This window comes from Pundamilia nyererei, unplaced genomic scaffold, assembly GCF_000239375.1.
Source record: "Pundamilia nyererei isolate P.nyererei 1_Seehausen unplaced genomic scaffold, PunNye1.0 scaffold00292, whole genome shotgun sequence".
NCBI classification, from domain to species: domain Eukaryota; kingdom Metazoa; phylum Chordata; class Actinopteri; order Cichliformes; family Cichlidae; genus Pundamilia; species Pundamilia nyererei.
Window position 1 is genome coordinate 582925 of NW_005187693.1, and position 13626 is coordinate 596550.

Genomic DNA, 13626 nt, shown 5'->3' on the forward strand with positions numbered 1-13626 from the left:
CCAAATGCAGAACTGCTTGTGGTGGTGTGGAATATTTATGGCTCCTTAGCATCTTTTCAACACCATAGCCCAAGTATTGTTGCTGACCATGTCCATGACCACCTCCTGATAGATGCTTCCAGCAGGATAACACAGTGTCACAAAACTCAGATAATCTCAAACTAGTTTCAAGTTCTGTACTCAAATGGCCTCCACAGTTACCGGGCACATTTGGGATGTGGTGAGACCAAAGATTCACATCGTGGATGTCCAGCCAGTATCTGTGCGATACTGTCCTTTCAATATGGACCAAAATCTCTGAGGAGTTTCAGTACCTTTAATGAATCGGTGTCACCAAGAATTAAATGGTAAATGGCCTGTATTTATATAGCGCTTTACTAGTCCCTAAGGACCCCAAAGCGCTTTACATATCCTGTCATCCACCCATTCACACACACAGTCACACACTGGTGATGGCAAGCTACATTGTAGCCACAGCCACCCTGGGGCGCACTGACAGAGCCTACTGACCACCACCAGTAGGCAACGGGTGAAGTGTCTTGCCCAAGGACACAACGACCGAGACTGTCCAAGCCGGGGCTCGAACCGGCAACCTTCAGATTACAAGGCGAACTCCCAACGCTTGAGCCACAGTCGCCCCAATTAAAGCAAAAAGGGGCAGCCAACCAAAAACTAATAAGGTATACCAAAAAAGGTATCAGGTGAGTGAATGTAGTGAATTAGAAACCACAGACATAACCATAACATCACTGATGTAATTTCTTCAAATTCTGCTGAAAGGTTTAGTTAATTTGAGAAGAGTCCTAAATGGTTTAAGCACAGGATCTTGTTTTGTTTTTTTACCTAAAATAAAACTGCCTCAAAAGAGAAAATATTCAATCAGATAAATTAGGTATGTTAAGTGCTGCTGAACTTAAAAAAAACCAAAACATGGTGTTTACAGTTCAAAGTGTGGCTGGTTACATGTATGTGGAAAGCAAACGGACAAGGATAAACAGGGACTGCACTCGGCCGGCCTGAACATTTTCTCTAGACTCCATCTTAGTCATCTGTTCAGCTTGCTCGCTGAATTATGTGATTAATTAAACACAGCGAAACCAGATGTGATTTGAAAAAACTTGATGCCAATACTTGGTGATAAATTCTCTTGTTCTTCATTGTTTGCCAAAAACATGAATACATTTCAGCTGTAAGTGTTACACTCATGTGCCAGCAATCTGTTTGATGGAGTCTGTTTCTAAAACAACTCAGATGTCGTATTCTGGCAGTATTGCTTCCTATCAACAAACATACCCAATTATAGGATTTAATCACACAAATTTACTCCAGTGAGCACAATTTTATGGCTCATACTGCCCTCTATATGGCCAACACTCCAACACTGCACCAATGAACATCAGTCATGGACAAAGATGGACAAAGTCAACGCTGGGTTTCCACTCTCCACACTTTTTTTGTAAGCGTCTTGGTTGCTGACCCTGAGTAGACCTCTGCCTGGTTGATTTATTCACTTATTTCACGACGTTCTCAAAGCATGAAGTCCATTTTGTAAATTTTGGTTGATTTTAGAGTCTAATAGGAGGATTATCCAGGGTAAAAACTTGTGATTGACAAATTGCTTTTCTTCAGTTTCAGACTTCCCAACCCAGTGGATGATGCCACGGTACCTACATCCATCTTTTATACAGTCCTGTAACAAAAGCTGAATATGCCGCTTTATTAAGTAGCTTGTAGAACCACTTTTTGGCATTGCCATCGTTTTCTGCATGACTTCTTCAGTCTCTCACCTTTGGAGAAGTTTTGTCTCACTCTTCTTTACAGCATTGTTTCTGCACATTGAGGTGTGTGGACATTTGTTAATGCACAGGTTGGTGTCTGGACTTTGCACTGGACATTGCACCACTGTCTTTTCTTTTTCAGCCATCCTGTTGTAGATTTGCTTGGGACGTTGTCAGACAGATGGCCTCACATTTGACTCTAGAATACTTTGGTATCATGGTTCTTATATGGTGCTTTTCTACTCTGAGCAGTCAAGGCGGTTTACACAGATTTCACCCATTTATATTCCAGTGGATGAATCGGAGAGTAACTTGGGGTTAGTATCTTGCCCAAGGATATTTGGCTTGCAGACGGGAGCAGAGAAGGATCAAACCACCAACCTTCAGATTAGTAGGCGACCTGTTCCACCACCTGAGCTACAGCCATCATCATTCAAATGACATTGTTTCAGAAGTCTTCTGATTTGTTCAGATGCGGTTTTGTAAACTTGAACCTTGCTGCCTTGTTTAGAGAGAAGAGGCTTTCTCCTCGCAACCCTTCTACACAAATCATACTTGTTCAATCTTTTTCTAACAATACTGTCATGAACTTTAACTTTTAACTAACTGAAGCCTGTAGAGTCCGAGATGTTGCACAGTTTGTGAAATTGCATCATGGTGTTAAAACACACTTGAATGTTCCAGGCGAGGAAACTTCCAGAAGTTCTGATTTTTATAGCGGTGCTCAGACTTTCTGACAAATGCTTAATCAAGTGTATTATCACCACTTAGTTGCTCCTTCCCTTCTTAACTCCTATCGAAACAGTAAAGGTCAAACAAAATGTCTGAAAAGGTAAGGCAATCCTTGTTAAAGGACTTGGATCCAGTACCTGTACTTGCACTTTTTACACAGACAAATAAGAGTTTGGATTACCATCTATTCTGTTTTCTTGTCAGTGAATTCAGCAGGAATGTGCAGACAAACATGCAAACAGACATTTCTGATGACTCTGCAGATTTTCTTAAGATGTGGAAAACTCCTTCAGGAGGCGTCATTCCTCTTAAATGAACACGACTTATCTCCTACACCCACTCACACGCTTGGCTGGCTTCTCTCGTTGTGAAAGACTGAATATCTGTGCACCAGCAGCTGTTTGACTTTTGAACGCTGGCAGCAGATTCATTTGTTTACCTTGGATTCAAATGTCAGCTTTGTCCACATTATGTCCCAGGTGAAAGGTATATGAGAAGACACGAAGCAACGGCGTACAAAAGTCCACGTTTGAGTCACTGATTCTTTTGTCCGATGCTTTTATTTCACTTCATCTCCGGCCCTTCAGATGCAAGTAAAACAGTACAGTAAGCAATACACAGTACAAAGATAATTTGGGTTTAAAAGTGCAACCTGAGTGTACAAAAGATCAGCAAGCACCTGCTGTGTGCATGAAGTAAACTGCAGGTGAGTTGAAGCTAAAGCTGCAACCGCCTCTTAAATTTCAGGATTTCATAGATGTGCAAATAAAAAACAAGGCTGTGCAGCTCATAGTGAGGAATCTGTTCCCAGTATTTGTACACTCAGCCCATCAGGTAGCTCGACTTTGAGACTTTGCAGATTTAAGATTGTTTGAGCATGTAGATGTCATAACGTTCCTGCTTTAAATCTTTTTTTTAAAAACAGCAAAACAAAACAAAAAAACCCAAACAGTTATGTGACAAAACAAAAAAGTGAAATATGCTAAACTGAGTTTAAAATAGTAAATGAAAATGGGCACATTTTGACATTTAAAAAAAAGATAAAATAAATAAAATACCAGAATCAGCATTACAGATACTGTTAGTTAATCCAACTGTGTTTGAACCTTTTGTCAAGAACCTGAGTGTACTTTAAATAACTTTTATCTTAGATCCATAACAACATTGCTCCACCTCTTGCCTAATAATTCTGCACTCCCTGTAGAGTTAGAGTTAGTGATGTGCGATACCACTGATTTTCTTTCCGATCCGATACCAAGTAATATTCAGGGTGGTATCGACGACACTGATCCGATAGCGATACTTTGCAGGAAAAAACAAAACAAAAACAAAAACATTGCTCCACCTCTTCTCAGTTTTTATACCATCACCTTTTATGTCATTTCCGCAACTTCATTCATATTCATATTCATTCATATTTTTAAGATTTCCAAAACTTTGCTTTATGTAAAATGCCCAACAGTAAGAAGTGATCAAAGGTCAGCTCCATGTCATTTGTTCTCTATTGGTTTATCCTTCATTTACATTTTACCTTTTAATTTAACCTTGGACTAAACTAGGCTGGTCCAATTATTAAGGGGACAGAAATTATGACTGCGAGTGTTAAAAGAAAGTAAGGGTGAGGAGTTTGTAGAAGGCATTGCTGCACAGCTAGTTGTTACATTTACTTCTGATAAAGTCGTATCATTAAAAATCTGAGTTTATCACACCCTAGAAAACACGACCAATTACATCTCAGTCATAAAAATGTGGAGACTACGCATCTGCTCAGTTACAGAATTACAAATGTCCTTTAAAAATGTTTCACTGTTTTATGATATTTCTGAAGGAACGGGTTTTAAATGAAACGCTGTTATCGAGCGCCGTTATATCAGCTGTGGGATAAGTTCAAAGCCAGGGTAACTAGTAGGACGCAGAGATAATAACAAAAAAAAAGCTCAATAGTTGCAGAAATACAACTTTCTGTGTGGTTAAACTGTCATCAAATGCTTAAGGTTTGAAAGGCCTGACAATTCCCAATTTGAAATGCGTCAGGTGGGGCAGTAACTGCCTGACAGGTGCATTTAAAAAATTGTTTAGATATAATTTTACTGGAAAATAAATACAAATTCTGATTTAAAATGAAGAAGTAAAAGAAGAAGAAGAAGCCTGGGTAAGCTGATCTCCCAGTTATCAGAACCCGTCAGGATGAACATGCTGGTTGTGTCCTCGGACGTCTAATAGTTCACCGGCTGCGATGCCGAACGGTTCATCGTGGAGCAGTGTCCTGCCCTAAAACAGAACACAAGCAGATGTTAACGAAGTATGAAAGCTTATTTCTGCCAAAATTTCCAATCAGGTGTATTTAAGTGTTCATGTTATTAAAAATAACATTTTGAAATTTTGAGGGAAAAAATACAAACATATTGAGTGGCAGATACAAGCTGCCATAGAAAAGATCTGTTTCATTTTGCAGGATTTACCAGCCCAGTGGATTTTCTGAACTTAACAAAAATCTCCACATTTCCTTTTTTCTTTCTACATTAACATTTGAGTTTCTTCTGTTGCACAGCCTGGTTATTTTGCATTTTTGCCAGCACAGTTACCTGCAGAGGCCTGTGGAGCATTCATAGTTGTTTTGGCAGTATGCTCCGAAGGGTTTACTGTTCATGATCCTCCACAGTGGGGTCATCCGGGCTATCCTCCTCGGAGCGTGGACGACATCTGACCCCCTTAGATCTGCACTCTGGAGGAAGCTGGACTGATCCTGTGAAACCAAAGGACCTGCACACACCTGGAATACAGATGGGACAGAAAGGTATACACATGCTGATGTAGTCCAGTGTATTCTGACTCAAAGCACTGGGAAGATATAAGCTTCATCAACTATTTAGTGACTCAGTGACTTCATATGAACACTGAAGACATTGGTGTTGGTGACCGTGGGGAGGAAAAACTCTTTTTTTTTCTGACAGGAAGTCAAATAAGGCAGAAGCAAGAGAAAGAGAGGATCAAACACAACCAGCAGGAGAGAAAACCCTTTCAGTTACACTTTAGTTCTTAACTATGGACACTCCACAGAGGAAAATATGAGTTTATGCCTGATGTGAAAAGTGGGAAAATTCAAAGCAGGCTTTCACAAAAAGGGTTTAGATCCAAAACTAATGGAAGTGAAAGATGCTGCTGGTAGACTTATAAGAGATGAATACATTAGAGGGTTATTAATGTAACCATAGTCTAACAAACTTATCACTCTATCCTTAAAGAAAGGCAAATTGGACTTTAAGCTGATTTGTTTTTCCTCACTTGGAAAAACAATTGAATAGAAACAAAAGTTACATGTTCTAATTGCCCAGGATTACAATTATAGTCATAATCAGGTTATGGGTGTTTCCTGATGACAGGGCAGAATGAACATGATAAATTTAACACCACATCTGTGGTTATTACTAAATTTACTCCACTCACCTGTTGAGCCACCATTAACAGGACAATGCACAGTGCTGCTGCTGCTTTCTTTTGGGTGAAGAAGCCTGTCTTCTGCATCTTTCCAGTGGACCGGGGTGTTTGCTGGTAAGTCTACGGAGATTCTTTGCTTTTATCGTCCTTTCTTTCTCTTTGGCTACGTTGCTCAGCCTCAACCTGGAGGCTTCCCTGATTTCCAAGACTTTGTGGAGGTCTCAAGCACCCCTGCCAACTTCCAGAAGTGAGAAGAAGTGAATCTGGAACCTATAAGTCTTTTCAAGTGAGCCTGACTTAGGGGATTTCAGGAGGGCTCGTCTCTCTGTTATATAGTCAGGGCCTGATCCCTGGAGAGGGAGAGCAGTGAGGGCGGGAGAGGGAGTCACAGTCCATGCAGCGTCCACCCCATTTGCTTCATCTCACCCTCTTTGCCTCTCTTATCCAGTCTAAATGTCACATGATGCATCCAGTATGTTCAGAGAAAGTCCTTTCTTATTACAAAGACAAACACATTTTTTTTCCTTCTGTGTCTAATGTGAGCACAGAGGCGCCATACACGGCCCACGTGACGGTAACACAAGGACAGCTGGGTCAAACTCGTTTGAGAGAGGTTGCTAAATTTATGTGTTTCTATTTCAATGCATGTGAATGAACTTTGAGGATGATAAGGTTTTTATCAATCTGTGTTCTGCAATACATATTTGAATACCAGGGACACTGACATCATGCACTTATATAATGTAGCTGGTGCAAATTTATGAGGGTAGGGTTTACATAAGCAAACATAAGCAGGGATGTGGTATGTGTGACAAATGTGTGCAGATGTTCTCAGTCACTCCAAACCGACTAAGATTAAAATAACACCAAAATTAAAATTTCATTTTCTTAAAACTACAAAAAGAGAACATTTTATTCATCATTATATGACAAAAGATCAGACTTAAAGACAAAATGTAAACGGTCTCGCTGTTTATCTTTTATAGGTTTAAGCTCAGAATAAAGAACAGCTATCTAAAAAAAAAACATCACCTGGTTTATCCATCTTTCTGGCTGTAAAAATGATAGAAGCTTTCAAAAGATTCATTTATTCAGTTCAGTTCAATTCAATTCAATTTTATTTATATAGCGCCAAATCATAACAACATTCGCCTCAAGGCGCTTTATATTGTAAGGTAACAATAAACATACAGAGAAAAAAAACCCCAACAATCATATGACCCCCTATGAGCAAGCAATTTGGCGACAGTGGGAAGGAAAACTACCTTTAAACAGAAAAAAACCTCCGGCAGAACCAGGCTCTGGGAGGGGCGGCCATCTGCTGCGACCGGTTGGGGTGAGAGAAGGAAGACAGGATTAAGGACTACTCAAGTGGATGTGCATGATTCTCACACAGTTCTTCTGTCTAAAACAAGATGTTTTAGCGCCTCTCCTCTCTCTAAACAAACCTTCCCCTGAGTGGCTGAAGACAGAAGGTTTATCCACCAGGTGGGTGGGGCTTCTGTGCTATACACCTAAGCTAACTGTATTAGGAACGTACGCTCTCACTGACATAATAAAATCCAATTTAAAAAAAAAAATTAAAAAGACTAAAACTGAGCATTTAGAGGAGTCTGAGCTTCTGGCTCACAGAGATAAAAAGTAAATAAATGCCTGATAAGTAAATGTGGGAAAGTTCAGCAGTGCCAAAGCTTATCACTTATCAGTCTCATAAAAAAAAATCAGAAGAAGGTTTAAATAGAGTTAAAATAAATTTTATCAGAAGTGTTTTAAACTTAATTGTTTAATGATAAATATCTGAAATTTAAATTGAAAGTATAAATGGGACGTTCTGTTCCTCTTAGTATTTTTTTTACATGTTTTACTTTCATTTTTGTCTCTTTGCTTACCATGTAGACAGCTTTACAGCATGTGCTTATGCTTTTATAACCATGTGTGACATGGCATGTGGAGGCGCTGCAGATGAACTCCATCGTACTGAACTACATGTTGAAAATGACACTACAGTTTGATCTAGTGTGTTACAATGTGGAGTCCAAACCAAGTGTCAGTATATGATCAGTGGATGTAAAAAAAAATATATTTTTTTAAATAAATAAATAAATAAAAAAGTAAGTTTTGGTGTTTTCCACCTTCTAAAGTGCAGCCAGTGAAGTTAATCTTAGTCTGTAGTTTGTATTTTCACTGAATTAGTGTTAACACAGGTACAAAGTAACAGGAGCGTCTCTACCTGTGTGTCGAAAGCAACCCTTGGACTACTTATCTTATGGGATATACTGCAACAACACAGAAGTAAGAGACGTACGTCTGCCAAGGCTGAAAATCCCTCCATAAACAATGAGAAAATATCACACAATTGTAAAGAGTCCATCTAACATCTAATTCCTTGATCTACATCTGGATGTGGATTCAAATAATCACTGGTAAACTGCACTAAGCCTGACCTTTGGAAACATTTTCATGTAAATCAATCCTGAGTATGTTTCACAGCAGAAACAGGATTAAAATACTTGGAAATGAAACAAAAAGAGAACAAGTGGAGGTGGATTTCATAAAGAGGATCTGAGGTTGGATGTAGTGGAAAGTTACTGTGCAGATTCCTGTAATGTTGTTCACCATTAAGCCCACAAGACTGACAGGAATCAGCGCGACATAAACTCAGAACATCTGCGTCGTGATTTATCGCCAAGCGTGACTTATCGTGTTGACAGCAGAGAAACTTCAGGGACAGATGACGCTGTTGGGGGCTTTGGAGGAGAACAGCAAAGACTGTTATTCCACGCCGGCTCTGTGTCGGCTGTGCTGCGCTGATGCAGGACCAGTGCCAAGAGTTGGTTATCTGCAACTGGTTTAAATATTTAAAGGAACAAGTTAAAGAGACATGCATATTTCTCCTCCTAAGCATGGCAGATAAAAACTGTATTTAAAGTCGTGTCCTTTGTCTTCTGATTATATTACAGCTATTAATAATACATCACTAAACTGTTTCCAGCTGCATTACACTTTGCAAATATGTATACATGCTACCAGGGGGATTTTTACATTTTTACTTGACAAGAATTTCCTCTACATGTATATACGGTAGTTCAAATATATTAATATTACGTTCCTGATCCTCATAGTGTAACTCTGTTGCGCACTACAAGCCAGTCATAACTCTATAAGGGAATGAGGATGTGCCGAAGGTTAAAGGTATTTTTCAGTCTAGATAAATTATTTGAATTGAATTTGAATTGTAAAGACAAAAAAAAAAAGAAAAAAGAATACAGACACTCTGGCAACCCGTCGAGAGTTTACCCCACCTCTCTCTGCAAAACAGCCGGCTCTAGTCCCTCTACAACTCTGGATTGGACAAAATGCATGGACTGAATGGGTTAAAACACTGTTGCTTGCTTACAGGCAGCCTACACGAGAAGACTTCTGTGCCTTTAAATGAACTGGAAAAACCGAGAAAAGCTGTCAAGCTTTGCTTGTTTTCCTTTAAAGACATGTCTCCAGCTGTACTTTGACATTCCTGCTCTATGGTAGGATCAGTTCTTCTGAATCAATCATTAGAACTTACCTGCAATTTTGAATGATCCAACTCCACCTCAGAGTACACCTGTATGTGTACTCTGGAGCATAAAGTAATTTAAGATGTTTGTTGCACAACAATCTCACCCTCAAAAACTCATTAAAAGCTCAAAATTACCATGACATCCATGTCTACGAATGGAAACTTCTAATCAAAGCTAAACATCGATTTCTTTTCTGACTGTGATAGTTTCCTTTTTTATTGTGTCCTGTGCTCGTGTGAAACAGTTTCCATCTTTACCGTCACTGAAAAACCCTGAAACACCCTCTTTAAGCTACACAAGAAGAGAAGCTATAATCGGCTTTTGTTGGCAGGTCAGGTCCTTCCTGATCAGCAGCGTCAACAATACAATGAGTGCTGTAACTGATGTGTTTGTTTGGCTTTTTTGTCTCATGTTCATTGCCAAAAAAAGTTTCCACATCACAAAGGGAAAGCAAATCCAGTGAACTTTAATCATCATGCCAGGGTCTCTCTGTGGGAGGCTGCAGCGTGGCCTGTGCTGCAGACTGAAGCAGCATTGGCTGGCTTCAGCCTTCATGGTGTGACTGTGCCAGTTTTTCTTCCAGCACAGGCAGGCCACTGTCATCAGCTCTGGAAAAAAAAAAAGCCTGACTAGGCAATGATACTTGAACTCTCAACTTGAATTCTACTGGACGGCCTGATCGAAGGGTTGCAGACATGACCTCATCTGACCAGCATTCAGTCCTCGTGTGGACTGTGCAGGCTGGTGTTCACAGAAATGGGTTACCCAGAAGGTAATATAAATGTGGGAAGGCCTTGAGTGGAAGTCAATAAATGCTTGATAAGTAAATATGGTGAAGGTTCAGCAGTGGCAGCGCTTATCACTTATCTCTCTCTTTAAAAGTAATCAGAAGCAGAATGAGCCAGAGTTATGATAATTTAGAAAAAAATCAGGCTCTTTCTTAAGCCTACCTGCCACATCGACAACTCATATATATATACATATTTAAATATAGTTTTTACAATTCTTGCCCAAGTGGAGTATTAAACCTTTACTTAATTTAAAAAAGCCTGTTTTCTGAATTCATAAGTTTATATTACAAAAATATAAAGTAGTTTAAGAACTGCTCATCAGTAAAACTCACAGTTGCCACACAAAAGCTCCTCAAGGGGGAACTCTTAGTATCATTCCCAGCTCCATACTTTCATTCTAGACTCTAATAGAGGATCTTTGCATGATTCACAGTTTTAACTCGTTAGGTTCTCAATGGCTTTGATGGAGCCTCTAAGTTTGCGCTTATCTCCCTTTAACACCACTCTCTGTTCAAGCCAACTGTCTTCTAATTGGCTCCCTGGATTTCTCCTCTGCATGACTTTATACTGATGCAATCAGCAACTAGAAAAACAGACTAACCTAAGTTGCTAACAGAACAATAATTGTCAATTGTTAATAATTGAACAATAACTTTTTCATCCATTGGGTTTGACTTAGTTCAGATTAATGTTTCTACCTGTCAAATAGACAAACATCTTTATCCATAAGTTTGACATTTTTAAAGGTGAACCCAAATGCTAAACACTGAATGCAGATTTATTGAATTATTTGTTTTTAATTCAGTGCAGTCCCACATTATTACGTTCAACGATATCAGAACAAGATCTGAGATCAGAAGGTGGACAGTACTCTTATACACACACACACAATCGCAACTGTAACTAGTCCACATAAAATTATATGTGTATATGTCATATACATGACAATGCAACATGTCTCAAAACAAACATAAATACGATGCTTTTTGCTAAAGTGACTAAGACTTTGCATAAGATTGTGGTTACTTTGTTACCAAATGAAATATTTTTAATAACATAAATGTAACATGTTCATAATATTCTTTGTAACTTTGCTGTTACAGGGCCCCGGTCGTATGTTTTTGTGTCGGTATTAGAATATGAACGAGACCATTATGTTCAAACAAACTCAAACAAAGGTTATTTATTTATTGAGTTATGCAACAAAAGCTAAATGTCACGAATTTAAAACGCTTTTGTACAAACTATAAATTTTGAATTTAAGTTCATCACTTCCAGCTGTAACCTAGTTTTGCTTTATGCACCAGAGTTACAGAGAAATTATAATCACATGTCGCTGACTTGGATATCTGTGAGAAAGTCTCACATTAAAGCAGATACAATATTTCTCTGATGTTCCTACAGCACATATAAATCAGCTTTTGCAGCAGTTTAATTTCACGGCTGGAGGTGCTAATGAAAAATCTTGTCTGCCTCTTCCAGCTGTGCTTTCTTTTTTCTACTTCAGCAATGGCTTTTATAAAACCCAGTTTTTTGGGGTTTTTTCACCCTGTATCTTTAAACACGTTTATTTTTAGCTTATCGGTAATGTGCTACAGGAACACTATTGACTCTCGTGTTTTGTTTGTCTAACGTGGCACACCATCTACCATTAGTGTATTGATTAGAGATTCAGTGGCACAAATCCAGACAGATAGTTCTCGTTTGTATTCAGGCTATCTCTAAATTTCGTTTCTAAATGTGCTTCTATGTTCAGATTCATTCAGTGAGCCTCGCTGATTCGACCAGAGTGCAAAAACTACACAGACAGAGAGAAACACGTTTTAAGTTATTGAGGGATATTTGTGACATTTGGCACTAGCATTTATGACTGCAGTGACGCCCTGACATTTAATTTCATAACAAACAAATAACATCAATGCTTTAGTTCAAGAGCAACAAGCCCTAACTTAAAAGAAACACTGAAGAGCATTTAGTTTAAGCCAAAAAATTAGTCAGTGAAGTCAGAAACTACAACGAGTATAGTTGTAACTAAAAAAAAGAATCTTTATTTGTTCATAGCTGTTCTCTCAGACACTTTCTGTCCACTTCACATCTTTGACCTTAACCAAGCGGAGAACTTAAAAGTGAAGCCGAAGCTTACGTGTCAGATCTTCTCTGAGCAAGTCAGTTCTGTTAAAATTTCCAGCTTCAGCAATAAAATAAAGATATTTACAGCCAGGTTTTTAGACTTTGTAGCTAATGTAACCCTTCAAAATAACTGTAACTCCCCCTCCCCCCTTAGATTTGCCTCTAAAGTTTACAATTAATGCACCTTGATAAGCAAGTCTGTTATGATTAGCTGTAATTTGGTTCTCTGCCCTATAGAAGTCTGATAGGAGATGAAAGCTAACAAGTACAGACCGTTCTCTCATGTTGTTGCTGTGAGCGTGCGGTGTGTCACCAATTTTATGTACAATGTAAGAACACATGACACACAGTAAACACACAATATGACTACCTTGCTGACACACTTCATCCCCTACTGCACTCACAAACACACACACAATAACTCATCAACTTTACCTCAAAGCCTTTTAGAGCTTTACAGGTTTATTTGTTCTCCATATGTGTGCGCGCAGTGTTTATGGGAATCACGGTGGATGTCTTCGTGCGTGTGTTTCAAAAGTGTGCAACATCTGTCAGAGGAGGTTAAGATGAGAAGGACAAAACTGCACACACACACGAAATCCCCCAAAGTAGTTCACAGGGAGGCCTTGTAAAACTGAATATTTCCCATCAGTGAGTCATAAAATATTTCCGTAACAGGCCAACGCTGCAGGTCCTCGGGCAAAATAACAACTATAGACATGAGTGTAAATAAATTACACATGCCTTACATTTTACAATTCTCCTTGTATTTTATTTTATGTAACCATGATGGTTTGCATTAAATAACACTATATTCACAAATGAGATTCAAAATGTATAATATATGTACTGTTACTATGTACAAGATACATAGTAACAGTACTGTGGGTTGGTGGGTAAACATGCATGATCATGTGTGTTTGTGTAAGTAAATGAGAATGAAATCAGTAAAGACTGACATTATCATCAATAAATAAAGAAATAATAATAATAATAAAAATACAAGGCTCCATTCATTACATATGCTGAGTCATTAGCTAAACAAGTCAATGAATTATTTGCAAGAGGCGAGCGCATCTAGACATACACTGGACAAGTAAAGGAAAAGGGGAGCAATTTATAATAATAATAATAATAATAATAATAATAACAACAATAATAATAATAATAATAATAATAATAATAATAATTATTATTATT

At 38.5% G+C, this 13626-nt stretch overlaps 1 protein-coding gene across 1 annotated transcript; it reads right to left on the bottom strand.

The window, feature by feature from the left end:
- Nucleotides 1–3740: 3740 nt before the first annotated feature.
- On the bottom strand, nucleotides 3741–6237 carry leap2 (liver-expressed antimicrobial peptide 2). The gene is made up of 3 exons (XM_005750928.2): nucleotides 5958–6237; nucleotides 5096–5283; nucleotides 3741–4781 (listed from the first exon to the last, which is right to left on the bottom strand). Exons 1-3 carry the CDS (start codon nucleotides 6033–6035, stop codon nucleotides 4727–4729), a joined length of 321 nt encoding a protein of 106 aa, XP_005750985.1. The 5' UTR covers nucleotides 6036–6237; the 3' UTR covers nucleotides 3741–4726.
- Nucleotides 6238–13626: the final 7389 nt, after the last annotated feature.